General features: G+C 45.6%; 2 protein-coding genes and 2 long non-coding RNA genes across 13 annotated transcripts in view; 2 read left to right on the top strand and 2 right to left on the bottom strand.

Moving 5' to 3' along the window:
* LOC146395873 (uncharacterized) overlaps window positions 1-17,676 on the top strand; it is a 979,457-nt gene that overhangs the window by 31,597 nt on the left and 930,184 nt on the right. The gene's annotated exons all lie outside the window — the stretch shown is intronic.
* Window positions 1,880-7,996, bottom strand: LOC146395874 (uncharacterized). The gene is made up of 3 exons (XR_014829922.1): window positions 6,896-7,996; window positions 3,879-4,465; window positions 1,880-2,452 (listed from the first exon to the last, which is right to left on the bottom strand). It is a non-coding gene; the product is annotated as an uncharacterized LOC146395874 (long non-coding RNA).
* STAR (steroidogenic acute regulatory protein) lies at window positions 5,797-13,738 on the top strand. Of its 5 annotated transcripts, none has more exons than XR_014828816.1 (8): window positions 5,797-5,983; window positions 7,519-7,632; window positions 7,891-8,018; window positions 9,827-9,985; window positions 10,092-10,279; window positions 11,370-11,463; window positions 11,944-12,490; window positions 12,530-13,738. XR_014828816.1 is itself a non-coding variant. In NM_213755.3 (8 exons), the coding sequence occupies exons 1-7, from the start codon at window positions 5,920-5,922 to the stop codon at window positions 12,055-12,057; spliced, it is 858 nt and encodes a 285-aa protein (NP_998920.2). In that variant the 5' UTR covers window positions 5,797-5,919; the 3' UTR covers window positions 12,058-12,491; window positions 12,535-13,738. The 5 variants fall into 5 exon arrangements, 3 of the variants coding, with proteins under 3 accessions (NP_998920.2, XP_084854353.1, XP_084854354.1); XR_014828817.1 differs by having other exon boundaries at window positions 10,095-10,279; NM_213755.3 differs by having other exon boundaries at window positions 10,095-10,279; window positions 11,944-12,491; window positions 12,535-13,738.
* ASH2L (ASH2 like, histone lysine methyltransferase complex subunit) overlaps window positions 9,531-17,676 on the bottom strand; it is a 36,293-nt gene continuing 28,147 nt past the window's right edge. For 3 of the 6 annotated variants that reach the window (XM_021074652.2, XM_021074653.2, XM_021074651.2), the window contains 3 exons: window positions 17,086-17,184; window positions 16,093-16,152; window positions 14,818-15,990 (listed from right to left, as the gene is read on the bottom strand). In XM_021074652.2, coding sequence (XP_020930311.1) covers window positions 15,883-15,990; window positions 16,093-16,152; window positions 17,086-17,184 — 267 coding nt within the window. In that variant the 3' untranslated portion in view covers window positions 14,818-15,882. 6 annotated transcript variants of the gene reach the window in all.

The following is a 17,676-nucleotide window of genomic DNA, read 5'->3' on the forward strand; positions in this document are numbered from 1 at the left end:
CTGGATCCAAGCTGCATCTGCAACTATACCATAGCTCACGGCAACGTCGGATCCTTAACCCACTGAGCAAGGCCAGGGATCAAAGCTAAATCCTCAAAGATACTAGTTGGGTTTGTTACCACTGAGCCACGATGGGAACTCCCAAACATTTATTAATAGTTCTAATTATCTTTAGTTTCTCTGTAAAAGGAAGTCTATGTTCAGTAATTAATGTTTTGGTAACTTATTTGGGAATGCTCTGGAAATTCAATAAACTTCCATCACTTAATTTAGCTAAACTCCAGAGTTTCAAATTGGCAAATATCTGCTGAAACTTTTTTTTTTTTTTGGTCCTTTTACAGCTGCAGGTACGGCATATGGAAGTTCCCAGGCTAGGGATTGAATTGGAGCACAGCTGCCTGCCTACACCACAGCTACAGCAACACTGGATCCGAGCCACATCTGTGACCTTTGCTGCAGCTTGAGGCAATGCCAGATCCTTTCCTGAAGGATTGAACCCACATCCTCATGGATACTAGTTGGATTTTTAACCTGCTGAGGCACAATGGGAACTCTTGGGGAAACTATTTTTAACTAGACATTCCTGTTATAATTATGTCTAAAGCATTCACCTAAAACTTTTATCTCATTTACATTTACTTATACAATTTCGTCATACCAAATTATTTTTCTTGTTGACCAATTTTTGTAACAGAAATAATAAGATCTTATTTGACTTTTAGTAAACCTAGGTACAATAAAGGATTGTACTTAGTGCCAATTAACTCTAAAGATATGTCTGTATTCATTAAACCAACAGACTCAAGCTAGCTTAATAATACCAAATATTACTTTAATAATGAATATGTCCCAGATCACATGAATGTGAAATTCATTTGGGTTAGTTTATGAGAATTTTTTTGGCTGCACCCTGCAGCACGTGGAAGTTCCCAGGCCAGAGATTGAATTCACGCCACAGCACCAACCCAAGAAATAGTAGTGACAATGCTGGATCCTTAACTTGCTGAGCAACTAGGGAACTCCTCTGAGAATTTATATAAGCACTTAATTTCCTTTGAGCCAATTAGAATTTATTTCCAAATTAATTTCTATGATACCATCCACAGGTAGAGATATAGCATAGCTATAATGGACACACAGACATATAGAAAGGCACCACCAAAGATCTCATAGCTTCATCTGAAAACTTAGTCATGAGTCATACATCATAATGTAAAACTTACTAGTTTATAAATAACAGTTGGAATAAGTTCACTACCTTGGGTTTTTAAAAAAGACCTATTTTCTCTCACTCTCTCTCTCTTTTTCCTGTCAGTCTCAGGAATTAGTTCTGAGAGAACTGGTAGAATGTTTACAGCTCAAAGGCACAGAGAAGGAAAAGCAAGTTCTTCCTAGAACTGGTTCCCTTAAGGTCAGAATTCTGAAGATGTTTTATCAAGCCAACTTTCTCTAACTGTATACACAAAACCAGCTTTGGAATGTCAAAAGAGCCCCATCTTGCTAAATCAATCTTAAGAAAGAAGAACAAAGCTGGAGGCATCATCATCCCTGACTTCAGACCATATGACAAAGAAAGCTACAGTAAGCAATGTGGTACTAGCACAAAAACACACACAAATCAATGGAACAGAATAGAGAGCCCAGAAATAAATCTCCACAATTATGGTCAACTCATCTATGACAAAGTGGGCAAGAATATACAATGGAGAAAAGACAGTCTCTTCAATAAGTGATGATGGGGAACTGGACAGTTACATGTAAAAGAATGAGATTAGAACATTTTCTCACACCATATACAAAAATTAAAAAGTAGACTAAAGATCTAAAGATAAGACCAGAAACCATAACACTCCTAGAAAAAAAGATAGGCAGAATGTTCTTTTTTTTTTTTTTTTTGACATTGTCAATTGATTTTTTTAAATAATGACTTTTATTTGTTCCATTATAGCTGGTTTACAGTGTTCTGTCAATTTTCTACTGTACAGCAAGGTGACCCTGTCACACATACATGTATACATTCCTTTTTCTCACATTATCATGCTCCATCATAAGTAACTAGATATAGTTCCCAGTGCTATCTATACCAGAATGCTCTTTGACATAGAAGCATAGTGGGTTACCACTGTGGCTCAGTGGGTTAAGAACCCAACATAGTGTCTGTGAGGATGTGGGTTTGACCCTTACTTAGCTTGGGAACTTCCATTTGCCACAGGTGTGGCCGTAAAAAGAAAAAAAGTGTCATATAAATCACAGCAATATTTTCTTGGATCTGTCTTCTAAGGCAAAGGAAACAAAAGCAAAAATAAACACATGGGATCTTATTAAATTTTAACAGCTTTTTCACAACAAAGGAAAACATTCACAAAATAAAAAGACAACCTACTGGGAGTTCCTGTCCTGGCTCAGTGATTAACAAAGCTGACTGGTATCCCTGAGGACATGAGTTTGATCCCTGGCCTTGCTCAGTGGGTTAAGGATCTGGTGTTGCCATGAGCTGTGGTGTAGGTTTCAGATTTGGCTTGGATCCTCTGTAGCTGCAGCAGCTATAGCTCTGATTCAACCCCTAGCCTGGGAACCTCAACATGTAAGGGTGTGGCCCTATAAAGACAAAAGACCAAAAAAAAAAAAAAAAAGACAACATACTGAATGGGAGAAAATATTTGCAGGTGATAAGGTGTTAATACCTAAAATTCAAAAAACAGCTCATTCGACTCAGTATCAAAAAAACAAACAACCCATTCAAAAAATGGGCAGAAGAGGAGTTCTCTTGTGGTGCAGTGGGTTAAAGGTCCAGCATTGTCACTGCAGTGGCTTGGGTCGCTGCTGCTGCGGTATTGGTTTGATCCCTGGCCTGGGAACTTCCACAAGCTGTGGGCACAACCAAAAAGAAAACAAACAAAAAATGGGCAGAAGGGAGTTCCCGTCGTGGCGCAGTGGTTAACGAATCCGACTAGGAACCATGAGGTTGCGGGTTCGGTCCCTGCCCTTGCTCAGTGGGTTAACGATCTGGTGTTGCCGTGAGCTGTGGTGTAGGTTGCAGACGCGGCTCAGATCCTGCGTTGCTGTGGCTCTGGTGTAGGCCGGTGGCTACAGCTCTGATTAGACCCCTAGCCTGGGAACCTCCATATGCCGCGGAAGCGGCCCAAAGAAATAGCAAAAAGACAAAAAAAAAAAAAAAAAAAAAAAAAAAAAAAAAAAAAAAGGGCAGAAGACCGGAATAAACATTCTTCCAGAGAAGACATACAGAGGCCTAAAAGGCACATACACAGATGCTCAACACTGCTAATAACAGAGAAAAGCAAATCAAAACCACAATGAGATATCACCTCACACGTGTCAGAATGGCTAGCATCAAAAAGACCACCAACAACAAATACTGATGAGGATGTGGAGAAAAGGCAACCCTTGTACACTGATGATGGGAATGTAAATTGGGGCAGCCAATATGGAAAACCAAAAATAAAACTATCACATGACCTAGGAATTCCACTCCTGGGTATTCTTCCCTCCAAAAACGAAAACACTGGAGTTCCCACTGTGGAGCAGTGGCTTAATGATCTGGCTTGTCTCTGTAGCATTGCTGGTTTGGTCCCAGCCAGTAAAGCAGGTTAAGGCTCTGGCATTGCCACAGCTGTGGCATAGGCCGCAGATATGGCTCAGATTCAGTCTCTGGCCTAGGAATTTCCATATGCCACAGGTGAGGCCAAAAAAGAAAAAAAAAAATGAATACACTAATTTAAAAAGATACATGCACCCTAGTGTTCCTAGCAGTATTATTTACAATAGCTAAGATATGGAAGCAGCCTAAATGTCGATAAACAAATGAACAAAGAAGATGTGAAATACTTTCAGCCAGTATTGTTACAATACTGATGGACCTGGAGAGTATTATGCCAAATGAAATAAATCAGAGAGAGCTATATAACCTGTATTTTATACATATTTTATATAATCTATATACAAAAGGTGCATAGTCTGACTTGTATCTAGAATCTAAATAATAAAACAAGTGAATGAGTTTTTTTAAAAAAGTCCCATTTTGGCCATTTTCAGGGTGAGTTTCCCATTTCAGCTCCCATTTAAGTAAGCACTTGTAAAAATAAGTTCTGTTCGTATTTTACATGAACCTGGTTGGTTTTCTGTCACTCCATATTTAGCCCACTTGAGAAATGACATTAGGTCAGCCTCCCACCTAATCACTCAGTCCAGACCACTCAGTGTCTTTCAACTGGGTGGGGGCGAGGGGAGCAGGTACTGTCATATACCACCAAATAAACTCAAGATCACGAAGCAATAATTGGGAGATCTGAGAACCAGGAGAGACTTACCCAAATTTGTCCGGACTTCTGGAGAGGTGGACGGGCCTCAGAGGCCCTTGCTGTTACCATATTTCTGAAACCTCACATAGTCCAAGTGAAGGAATGATGACTCCTTTGTGCTCTAGCATGGTCACCAAAACTGTTGGCTACAAAAAATGTACAACTTGAGAGCCGTGAGTTTGTCTTACTGGGGAACTTACTGTGGACTATAGCTGGGCAGACAGCCCCTAAGATTGTTCCATGGAACTGCACTAAAGAGGTAGCAGTGGGGGGTGGGGGTCAGGGTCATTTGGGGTGAGGTTGGTATTTATGTGATTTAGGTGAATATCAAGCACATATTTTACAATCAAGCACACGTTTTGGGAGAAGGCTGCTGCTGGTCACAAGCAACAGTTATCTCTTCATGATTTTAGTGTTTTCTAAGTATGAGAAGATGCAAGAACCCAGCATCATAAAAAATTTCCCTTGAAAATACAGTAATTATCTAAGGGCTCATTTTGCCTGTTTTTCAGGAGCACAAAGTGCCTCGTCCTGGTCTCTTCCTGAATTCCTTTCAGGGTGTACTTTAGGTCAGCAACTGCAGGGGCCAGAATTTGGTTCTTGTAGAACCAGGTGGGAGCAACATTCCTCCCTAGACTTCTGGCCCCTCATCCTGGGGCTGGAGGGCCTCCAGCAGCTCTGCTTGGCTGAGTTCTCCTGGCAGATGCCCTGGGCACTCTCCCACAGTAGTTTCTCGAAGCCTCATGCCCAGTTAACAGAATACCTTCATGGCAAGTACCTGGGAATTTTCTTTTAAAAACTACAGATTGTATTGGATTGTGATGATCATTGTACAACTATAAATGTAATAAACTCATTGAGTAATAAAAAATACAGATTTTAGAGCCTCAATTATGAACTTATCAAGTCTGGCATGAGGGCTACAAAGCTGCATTTTTTCTCTCTCTCTCTTTTTTTTTTTTTTCTATTTGTGGCCACCCCGTGGCAAGTGGAGCTCCCAGGTCAGGGATCAGATTCAAGCCGCAGTCTCGACTTAAAACTGCAGCTGTGGCAATGCCAGATCCTTTAACCCACTGTGACAAGCAGGGAATTGAACCAGAGTCCCAGCACTCCCAAGATGCTGCCCATCCCCTTGCACCACAACAGGAGCTCCCAAAGCTGCATTTTAAACAGCACCACTCAGGCTGCTTGAGAACCACTGTCACATGGTGTAAATTTTTTCTAAACTGACTTGACATCTGCTGCTCTTTCTTCTCTCTCCTGCCTCCACCCCAAGCAGGCATCAGCCTCCTTACTCCTTTCTAAGCACTGCCTCCCCCCCCCCATCCCCCGCCAAATGCCCAAAGGCTGCTTGTGAGGCAATCCCTCTATCCTTGGCCCCTTCCTTTGCAAGGTTGAGTGATGGTTTTTTTATCTCCAGATGATGAAACACAACCTTCAGCTGGAGGCATTTAAGACGCAAGAACACAGTCTGGCCACAGCTGCAGGACCAGAGGCCAACTCTGACAGGCTCAGGAAGGACAGGAGCAGCCACCCCTGAGAGCAGAGGCAACCAAGCAGCAGTACCTGTCTCCAGGCCTGCCTCCGCTACCAGGAAACAATGCTCCTAGCGACGTTTAAGCTGTGTGCTGGGAGCTCCTACAGACATGTGCGCAACATGAAGGGTGAGCTCCTGGGGACATTTGGTGGAGAAAGTATGAACTAGGGGGCAGGCCACTTGGGAACTGGTCCCAGTTGTGCCTCTTGTTGGGTGAACCTGTGCAGGTCTCTTCCCTTCTGGATCTCAGTTACCCTCAACAGAAGAGCTGGGCTGGGTACTAAGGAATCTGTGTCCCTTCCAGATCCAGTCATTTCCAGCCTCCCTTCCAGGGCTACAGGCTGTCTGGAACTCTGACTTAGCCTTGCTCTAGGATTGGCACTAAGGGCAGCAGGCAAGTTCTCGCCACGATGGCAAAGGAGGGAGTAAGCCTGGACTCCATCTAGCAGTGTTGGCAGAACTGAGACAGGGGCAGGGAGGAGAGGCGAGAAGAAAGGGGAGTAAGGGAATTTCCTGCCGGTTAGTGGTTAGGACTTGGCCCTTTCCCTGCTGTGGTCCAGGTTCGATCCCTGGTCTGGGAGCTGAGATCCTACATCAAGCTGCTGCTCGCAGAGAGGGAGTTGCTATCATTGTACAGTCAGGAGGCAGGGGCCAGTTGCTGAAGGACCCAGAGTCATTTGAGTCAATTCCCTGTCATTGAAGACCACAAACCAATCTAAACAAGACTTTTCTGGAGTTCCCACTGTGGCACAGTGGGTTAATGATCCAGCTTGTCTCTGTGGTGTTGCCAGTTCGAGCCCCAGCACATGGGGAAAGGATCTGGCATTGCCGCAGCTGTGGCTGGGATTCAGTCCCTGGCCTAGGAACTTCCATATGCTGTGGGTGGGGCCAAAAAAGGGGGGGAAAAAGTCCTTTCCAATGACATTGGGTTGAATTGGCTACTGTTTAGAGGGAAGCCACGCTTGGAAGACCTGTACCGGGCATGGGGTTGTCCTCATGGCGTCAGCAAAACCACCCGGCCCACTTAACAGTTACTCACACAGAGGCCCCCTGGTGCTGGCTGGACACGGACCTCAGGGGGTGCGTGCCTGTCATTCTCCTTCTCGAACACCATTTTTCTGGTTGTTCAAACGAAGCTTCTCGAAGTTCCCATCATGGCTCAGTGGTTAACGAATCTGACTAGGAACCATGAGGTTGCGGGTTCGATCCCTGGCCTTGCTCAGTGGGTTAAGGACCCGACGTTGCCGTGAGCTGTGGTGTAGGTCACAGATGTGGCTTGGATCCCGCGTTGCCTGGGAACCTCCATGGGAACGGCCCTAGAAAAGGCAAAAAGACAGACAAAAACAAAACAAAACAAAAACCCAACAGAGCTTCTCATCTTTTCAAGGAGACTGCCCGCAAGCTTGGGTGTGGCCCCTGCCTCCAGGCCTGGCCAGCCCAGTTTGAAGGCAGGTTTCTGGGCCCTGGAGGCATCCTGCTGCCGGGTCATGAACCCTGGACCAGGAGGTACTCTAGTTCAAGTCCCTACTAGGGATCTGTGATCCTGATCAAGTCACTTTTCTCCCTGGGATCAGTTTCCTCCTCTGATGAGATGAAGGCCTGGAATGGTCCATCCCTAAGAGGCTTCCCACACCCAAGCAAGTTTCCTTTCCTTCCCCACAGGCCTGAGGCACCAGGCGGTGCTGGCCCTTGGACAGGAGCTGAACCGGAGGGCCCTGGGGGGTCCAACCTCAGGGTCATGGATTAACCAGGTTCGACGTCGGAGCTCTCTTCTTGGTAAGTGATGAGGTTCCTGGGCTTTTATCAGTGGCAGGAGGCTTCCTTGTGAATGTGGTTCCTGTCCCCTGGCTTTTCTCACTCACTTTGAGAAGATGGGGATGGAGCTGCTCATGGCCAGATCTCCTTCCTGTCACCTGTGTCTAACTTGACCTAAAGGCTGGACTCTATGGCTTTGGCCTTGGCTCTTCAGAGATCTAAGGGATGAAAACTGGTGGGAGGCGAGGAAGCTCAGTCTCTCATTGGCTTTATATCCAGGTTCTCAGCTGGAAGACACTCTCTACAGTGACCAAGATCTGGCCTATATCCAGCAGGGAGAGGAGGCCATGCAGAGGGCGCTGGACATCCTCAGCAACCAGGAGGGCTGGAAGAAGGAGAGCCGGCAGGTAGGGTGGCTGTGGAGGAACCCACAGCTGCTCACTGTCCCAGTGCCATCCTCAAGGCCAGCTGGGGTCTCTGCTCTTCTCCAAAGTCCTGCTTCATGCAGTGGTCATTGGGGAGCAAGGAGTTCTCACGTGAGAATTCTCCTTTCCCAAGACTATAACCCCAGATACCCACCTCTCCCATCAAAGACACCCTGGGGACTCGCATTTGTGAAACACTGTTCCTGGAGTTCCCATCATGGTTCAGCGGTGACAAATTTGACTAGTATGCATGAGGATACCAGTTTGATCCCTGGCCTCTCTCAGTGGGCTAACAATCTGGAGTTGCTGTGAACTTCGACATAGGTTGCCAATACGGCTTGGATCTGGTGTTGCAGTGGCTGTAATGTAGGCCAGCAGCTGCAACTTTGATTCAACCCCTAGCCTGGGAACTTCCAAATGCCATGGGTGCGGCCCTAAAAAGAAGGAAGGAAGGAAGGAGGAAAACACTGTTCCTGTATCCTTAGCTGCCCTCCAGGAGCACTGTACCCCCATTCAGACTGTGCAATGGGGACTCCGGGGGGCAGAAGTCCCAGTGCCAAAGTGCAGTGTCTGTGCTCTTAGCCCACCCTGGGGCTGAGCTCCCAAGGCCATCTGGGCTCACCAATACCAGGGCTGGACTAGAATACAGGTGGGCTCATGCCATCTGGGTGCTCTGCCCCTGAACACTGCACTTTCACTGGGAGCAGTAACAAGGACATGTTAAAGGCCAATGGCCCTATTAAGACTTCGGTGACCTTATCTTCACCAAAAGCTCCCATGCTGCCCACTGGCCAAAGTCCAGGTGAGATTTCTTTCTTTTCTTTCTTTTTTTTTTTTGTCTCTTTAGCTATTTCTTGGGCAGCTCCCTCGGCATATGGAGGTTCCTAGGCTAGGGGTCGAATCAGAGCTGTAGCCACCGGCCTACGCCAGAGCCACAGCCGCGTCTGCAACCTACACCATAGCTCACGGCAACGCCGGATCGTTAACCCACTGAGCAAGGGCAGGGACCTAACCCGCAACCTCATGGTTCCTAGTCGGATTTGTTAACCACTGCGCCACAACGGGAACTCCCTGTTTTTTTTTTTTTTTTGTCTTCCAGGTGAGATTTCTTTCTCCAAGTTCTCAGCTAATAGATGGCTAGGTTGGGAGTGAGGAAATCTGGGCTCTAGGCCTGGTGATGCTCTTACGTAAGGGTCCTTTGCATCTCACTGACCTTCTCTGACCCAACATCCTTCTGGTGTGAAATGAGGAATGAGACTGAAAAGACCTCTGTGTGAAATTAGCTGGTTGTTGACCACTTTCCCCACTTCTGGTTTGTCTCTCTCAGCATTTCTGAACTTCTGAAGTAAGGAGGGCCTTGCCAGGTTGACCTACCCACACCCCTCCACATTTGCTGCCAAGAAGAAAGGGCCCAGGGAACAGCAGGTTACCTCTTGAATCTTCAGCAGACCTAAGAGGCTGCCGAGGCTGCCGGCAGAAATAACCCCCTCTACCTTTGTTTTTTTCTTTTTGTCTGTGCCCATGGCTTGTCGAAGTTCCCAGGCCAGGGATCGAACCTGCACCACAGCAGGGACCCAAGCGGCAGCAGTGACAATGCTGGATTCTTAGCCTACTGAGCCAGAGGGAACTCCTCTTCTATCTTAATCAGAAATAGTTCTAGGCTTCCACAGGCTCAGCTTAGCATTCTCTTGGCTGTTCCCCTCCTGCCTTGGCTGGCACTGTCTACATGTACTAGGCTGGGGATATTTTTCTCGAGCCTTTACCTTGGGTCTCCTCTTTCCCTGCAATAGGAGAATGGGGACGAGGTGCTGAGTAAAGTGATCCCAGATGTGGGCAAGGTGTTCCGGCTGGAGGTGGTGGTGGACCAGCCCATGGAGAGGCTTTATGAAGAGCTTGTGGAGCGCATGGAGGCCATGGGCGAGTGGAACCCCAGTGTCAAGAAGATCAAGGTGGGGAGGCCCGGCTGGAAGGGTGGCTGCAGTGGGGGTTGCAAGCTGGGGTGGTTCCCCACCCCACCGCATGGTCGAGTAGTGACTCTGGTTCCTTGCATCCCAGCAGATCCTGCAGAAGATTGGAAAAGACACAGTCATCACCCATGAGTTGGCTGCAGAGGCGGCAGGCAACCTCGTGGGGCCCCGAGACTTTGTGAGTGTGCGCTGTACCAAGCGCCGGGGTTCCGTGTGTGTGCTGGCTGGCATGGCCACAGACTTTGGAGAGATGCCTGAGCAGAAGGGGGTCATCAGGTAATATTGGCAGCAGCCTCAAAAGCTCTCTTTTTAAAAAAAAAAAAAAAAAAAAGGAGTTCCCACCATGGCTCAGTGGAAAAGGAATCTGCCTAGTAACCACGAGGACGTAGGTTTGATTCCGGGCCTCACTCAGTGGGTTAAGGATCTGGCACTGTTGTGAGCTGTGGTATAGGTTGAAGATGCTGCTCGGATCTGGTGTGGGCCATCAGCTACAGCTCCGATTCGACCCCTAGCCTGGGAACCTCCATATGCCCTAAAAAGACAAAAAAAAAAACAAAAACCTCCCTTTTTTAAACATAGGCCAGGGACAGGCACCAGCCAAGCATTTGAGGGATCCCTGGCTCCAAGAAACCAATCCTTGGTTTGCCACCCTCAGCTTCCTTTCCCAGAGGAAGAGTCTCCCTTTTCTATAGCAGGGGAGGAGGACAAGACTGGCCACACTTATATGAACAGTTTTTCCTGCTGGCAAGCTGAAGAAACTTAGTAATTTTTTAAGGGCCGCAGGTGCAGCATATGGAAGTTCCCAGACTAGGGGTCAAATAGGAGCTACAGCTGCCGGCCACAGCCACACCAGATCTGAGCCATGTCCGCTACCTACACTGCAGCTTATGGCAATGCTGGATCCTTAACTCACTGATCAAGACTAGGGATCGAACCTACTGAGCCACAACGGGAACTCCTGAAGAACCTTATTAATTTTCTAAAACAAGACAGGGCTGAGGTTTAGCTGGTATGCTCTGGTATGACTGTATGCTTTATTTAAAAAAACCCATACCACTCAGAACAGAGCCACTACCTGAGTTTCCCAGGGGCCCCAGCAGCCACCCTGGACACTTTCCCAACCTGCCTGTCTTCCAATAACTCAAAGGCACCACATGATGCCTCCAGGTTCCAGCTCCAGCACCAGCCAGAGTTTGATCTGACGAGCTGGTAACCATGCCAACTGTTCAGCCCCACCCTTGGCAAAGGACACTCCCCTGACTAGACTTGGGAAAGATGAGGTAGTTGAGGAACATGGCTAGTACAACCAATCAGCGTTAGAGAACTCTGACTTGTACTCCTGACTTGACTTGTCTTCACCTGGCAGAGCTGAGCACGGCCCCACCTGCATGGTGCTCCACCCTCTGGCTGGAAGTCCCTCAAAGACCAAACTCACCTGGCTGCTCAGCATTGACCTCAAGGTGAGGGGCACGGGAGGTGGGCTCTTACCCTTCCCACATCATACCACACAGAACAAGAAAAATACTCTCCCACTTAAGGAATCAGTTGTTGCAGAGGGAAGAGACTTGAGTGATGGCCTGTTATTCCATCACCTCTAAAGTCTGCAATGGCTTCTTCTTACTTCTCATGTCAAAGTTGAACTCTAGTTATTTTAGAAAGGAACTTAGGCCCTCAAGGGTCTGGTAGCTAGCTTAGGACCACCCAACTGGGAATATGGGGCTGAAATCTGTCTGGACAGTGGATCCTGGGCTCTGAGACTGTCATGACAGGAGGGCAGTAATGCAGTCCACAAGCTCTTGACTCTGATCAAGTGTAACGGTGCACTCATTGAGCTGGGGAGACCAAGCCCAGGCAACCTAAAATGTGTGTGATAGGGCACGGCAGTGCATAGAGTGGAACATCACCCACGGGATGGCTAAATTCTTCTAACTTAATTCTAGGGATGGCTGCCGAAGACCATTATAAACCAGGTCCTATCACAGACCCAGGTGGACTTTGCCAATCACCTGCGAAAGCGCCTGGAGTCCCGCCCTGCTCTGGAAGCCAGGTGTTAAAGCTCAGCCCGCCACTGCCGAAGGCTTCTGGCTTGCAGGCTAATGAAGAGATTCCAGCTGGAAGCCTGCAAGACTGTTAAAGAACTTCATCTGGGGACAGTGGGATGTTGCAGTGGTGTGTGTCGAATATGATACCAGAACTCAGATGGTAACATTTTAGTACCAAGAAAATGGAGGCAAGGCTCTTCTAACTTCATTCACTGATTAACTATAAAATGAAGGTTAAGGGTCCCAAAATATTTGTAAAACTTTCTGCTGAGCCCTTTCGTGTCTACCTAAACATCTTTATAATGCTGTCGGCTGACACAGGATCAGAGGATCAGGACGTCATGCCTGATGAGCTTAAGAGCTCCATTCCCTTCGGGTGGCGTGTGCAGACACGGCAGGTCCTATGCAAGGGTCGCCCGCCACCCTCTGCTCCTCCACCAGATGGGTAGAGAGCTGTGTCACAGAACAAGCAGCTGCTTTCCAGAAATCTAATCCACGTTAACTTGAGGAAGAAACACAAAACTATTAGAGTGGTTCCATTCTTCCAGAGCAGCAGTCAGAATAAAAAATCATAACACAAACACTTCAGTCTGTACCAGTTTTAAAATTCTACTAAAATCCACTCTAGTAAATCGCAACTTCATACTAAAGGAGTCGTGGACGAAGATTTTAATTAAACTAAATCCCCACCTTGTTCAAAGGAAAAACTGCTGGGGACTGTGGTCATTTAATTACATAGAATCTGTTATCAGAATCTTCCGTAAAATCTAATTTGCACAAGCCCAAATCTGTTCTTAAAAGAACTCTATGGCTGGTAGCTGATTAATGGGCACTGGAAGATGAAGATTATGACTAAAGATTTTTACTTACCTAATTAAAAGGACAGAATCAAAAGGGAGTGACTGAATGGTATTAACTAAGATAAAGTTAAACAAAAGTAAATTTTATTACTTTCCCATTAGTGATTGTTTAGATGCAAAAGGAACTGAATTTTTAGTTCAGTCAATTATATCACCTCAGGACCACTCAGGCCTGCCGATTTCTCTGCTTCAACAGATCAATGTTTTACTATTTTGGAAGAGACGGATGGAAGGGATAGTTGGGGGTAACAGCAAAATCCCTGTCCAAGATTTTCAGATTCAGAGAACTTAAGCTTTAAAAATATAAGTTGAGATGTGGCTAAAATGTATACATAGGATGAAAACCTGACCATTATCATTGGAGGCTTTTCCACTCTAGGGCGATTTACACCATTTGGAATTAAAGCTCTAGCTTATTTATTAAAAATTAGCAATAGCAGGAATGTGGGTATTTATTGAGGTTACCGATTTATTATTATTTATTCAGATTACTTCTTAGTAGTCTATTTTTTGCATAGATGAAATCATGTTCATCCAGCCAGGAGCTTCAGAGTGAGACGGGGTAATTGTAGAAATATTTCTAGAACAGAATTACCATCTACTCCCAGCTAAGAGAAAATGGGTACTTGTTGAAAGATGTGTGCAGCAACATCCACTCTGGTTTCAAGAGAACAGGCTGACAAGAAAGATACGGGTTTTCAACACACACCATGGTTTTGAGTTTGATTATAATTTGTCTTTTTCAAACTCTGCAACTTGTGCCTTTGAGGTGCCTGGGGAGATCTTTTCTCACTTGTTTGATTTTACACTGGAATAAAATGAGTTGTCAGTGATGATCTGCTTACAGAAACCATTTTATATAGGACTCTATGAGGACTGAGTATTCTTTGAGACTTTCAAAAGAACCTTATCAAAACACAAAGAATATGAAGTATAGGAGTTCTCATTGTGGCTCAGCGGAAACAAATCTGACTCGTATCCGTGAGGATGCCGATTCGATCCCTGGCCTTGATCGGTGGGTTAAGGATCTGGCATTGCCATGAGCTGTGGTGTAGGTTCCAGACGCTGCTCAGATCCCGAGTTGCTGTGGCTGTGGTTACAGCTCCAATTCAACCCCTAGCCTGGGAACCTCCATGTGCCACGGGTGTGGCCCTAAAAAAAAAGTCCAAAAACAAAACTCAAAGAATACGAAGTATAAACAAGCAAAATCATTATTTCTGTAAACTTTGGTTTATGAAGGCAATGTATAAAACCTTAATTTTACCAATTTAAATGGAGAGTGGGTGTACAATTTATATATGCAGTAATTTATATTACAGAGAATTTACCTCCAGCTTCCTCTAAATAGCACCACCCTCGTTTACTTAGAGTTCTTCAAACTCTGATGATCCAGAAGCTTTACAAGCTTCTCTTTAAGACCGGCCACAAAAGAACAGACCTCAGCCTGCAATCAGACTGATGTGCTAGGTTTCCTGTTAAGAGACAGGGAAAAGCCTGGGTGATTCATTAGGAGTCAAATACATTAGTCAAAACCTCTGTGTCAAGGTACCAATAGTCACTTGAAATTTGGAAAATTTCTTAAACAGCTATCATGTATGGTGATCCTTGGCAACATATGACCTGACTCTTGATGAACCACTCTACCCACTACCTAGGTAGGACGTTACACAAAGGGAAGTCTGTGGCCATCCTGGGGGGCCTGTACTACCACTGATGGATTGGGGTAGGGAGAGAGAATAGGGAAGCACATAAGGACCCCAGGGGAAGGCTCAATCTCACACTCAAGTTTTTAGTCTTCTGAAAATTGCCCTTTAATCATCAGCAATGACAAAGGAAGGTAAGCAAGGTAGGAAGATAACCCGCACGGATCAACACACAAGTTAAAAGGGAAGGACTTGAGGGAGACCATTAACCCGTTTTTTTAAAATTTATTTTTTAATTTCATGGCTGCACCTGTGGCATATGGAAGTTCCTGAGCCAGGGATTGAATCCGAGTCACAGTTGTGATCTCTGCCACAGCTGTGGCAATGCCAGATCCTTTAATCTACTGCACTGGGCCACAGATCTAACCCGTACCTCCAAAGTGACTGAGTCACTCTAGTTGGATTTTTAACCCACTGCGCTGCGGGAGGAAATCCAAGACCATTAACCCCTTTAAACTGTTCACCTTGAGAGTCCAATTTTACAGGACAGAGTGGGTGGCTGAGTTGGCTGGAGGAAATGAAGCAACAGGGAGGTGTGGAGAGAGAAACCTGTCTCTTTATTCCAAGGCTAGCTCCCCTTCCTCAGAATGGCCACCTTTCCGAAGTTGTCACCACAGAGACCTCAACCTGATAGGGAAGCAAAGTGCCCCACACACTCGAAGACAAGTTTTATTTGGAAAGTTTCTAATTGTTAAAGCTGCAAGCAAGTTCCTTTCACAATTACAGTTCTACAGACCTAGTAGCTTCAGAGATCCCAGTGTTCAAAAGCATATCTCGAAATTAATAATAAAGACACACCCACACCAAAAGGAAAAGGCTTTTAGACAGGTTTAGAATATAGCCACTGATTTCAGCTGTTCTGGGAAACAGGCCCACCACCTCCTTGGGAATCTGGTGGGATGGAGGTGATGCTCATAGAAGGAAATGCCTTTAAATAAGTTAGCTGCTTGGACAAGATCACCCATTTCTTAGACAACGCCATAAGATAACAAGTCCCAGCTGGCGGAGTAGGTGGTACAGCCCCAGTGTGCAGGGCACTGAAGGGATTGCAGGCCAGCAGCCGCTGGGCTGTGGCGCAGAGTGAGGGCCGTCACTGAAGGGAGTGTTGCAGGGCAGGGAGTCTCCCAGGGCCACCTGGCCTTTACCTTGCTACAGCAGAGGCTGTGTTCTGCAGTGTCTTCGGGAAAACATTTGCGACAGGTGAAAAACAAAAACAAAACCCCCTCATATTATTCCCCAGAAAAGTCCGTGTCTGCAAAGAAAAGGGGGCTTGGTCAGGGTTCCCAGGGGGGACTCCGCCTCCCATCCACTTCTGTCTCCACGTGATACAAAACATCAGCCAGAGTGTGTTCGACCACGGCGCCCCAGCCCATGTCACTCATCTGTAGGAGGAACAAGGAACAGGGCAATGAGGTGAGAACAGTGTGACCGCATTGAGAAGCAGCAGACTGTGGATGCATGCAGACATGTTTAATGCTACTCACGGGGCGGTAAGCCAGATCCTTCGGCGGATACTTGAAGCATGGTCCAAAGTTAATGGAGACCTGGGGTTAATTCAATCCAAGCAGACATGAAGAAACAGAAGGAGAAAGTTGTGAAAATCTTAATGTGACATGGCAAAATTTTTTCTTTAACTGTAGCTGTGATATTCAGGGTACAACTGGAACAAATGACACACATTAATATTACCAGAGGTGGTTGGCATCCTATTAGCCATCAAGAATTAGGTAAATAAAATAGACTTGTTTTGATTTCTCTTTATAACCCTGTATTACTTCAACGGTGGTTATTGACAAACTAAAAGCACATACACAGAACCTTCCAGACACTGCCTTTTCAAATTTTTTTTAAACAGGTTCAAATGATAGTCCCCTTCATGCTGTATCATATTTTTTTTAAAATCAATGTAAGTGATAGTTACTAGCTAATGATGGTAGCTAGTAATCATGACATATAACACCAAACTGACTTATGTATGTATCTACTCTGTATGCTTTAATTTTTACTTATTTATTTATTTACTTTTTAGGGCCACACCTGCGGCATATGGAAGTTCCCAGGTCGAATTGGAGCTACGGCTGCTGGCCTGCACCACAGCCACAGCAACGCTGGATCCTTAACCCACTGAGTGAAGCCAGGGATCAAACCTGTCTCCTTGTGGATACTGTCAGGCTCTTTTCTGCTGAGCCACAACGGGAACTCTTACTCTGTATGCTTTACACTGACTGGCATCATTTACCACACAAAGCATCCAGAGGGGAAAATATGGGGCACAATAACTATCTATTTAGCTACAGACAAATACTTCCTAAAGCACCCACGTGCTTTTGGAGCAAAGGTTAACAGCAGGAACATGTTCCCATCTCACTCCTGGGCTTTTCAGATTGCTTTCTAGAACCCAATCAGTGGCTCTTTCGTTATAACTATTCACCTATTTCCCTCAAGCTGTGTCCAGAGGATGAAGAGACCATACATACCGTGCAGCTCTTGTATAGTGAGATGGCCGGAAAGTAAACCCCCTCGAAAATATCTTTGTAAGCCACGCCTTGGTTGACACCATTTTTATAAAAAATGATCTGAAACAAAAACCATCATTTTACTTCAAAATTTAAAAACAGAACAAATGGAAAGAGAACTCTGTTGGAGGAAGTTTTATTACCAGTATGGTGGCAGCACTTCCAAAGAATCCTAAGAATGGCATACAGCTTGTGTAACAGCAATACCTGACATTTATATAATACCTTAGACTTTTCAGAGCAATATGCATTCTTCTAATTGGTCTCCAGGTTTGCTTTCTGAATTCCCATGCTACTTATACCAAAAAGCTCTACTTTCTATTATTCATTATATCATATTTATAAAAAATAATCAGTCTTCCACTGATCCCTTAAATTATAAGTTTATTTTTTCCCTTCTCTTGCTTCAGGTTCTCACTTCTGCATTCTACTTTGAAAATCTCATAAGGGCTTCTGTCAAAGTCTCTGAATCCTCATTTCCTTGTCTGTTCTCTCTCAAAACTCTCCTGAATTTTCTCTTAACCACTGCAGGTAGACTTCAGAAAAGGCTCC

The sequence above is a fragment of the Sus scrofa genome, chromosome 15, assembly GCF_054392235.1.
Source record: "Sus scrofa isolate SSC_HxYL_T2T_F1_AM1 chromosome 15, Sscrofa_HxYL_maternal_Yorkshire_Landrace_v2.0, whole genome shotgun sequence".
NCBI lineage: Eukaryota > Metazoa > Chordata > Mammalia > Artiodactyla > Suidae > Sus > Sus scrofa.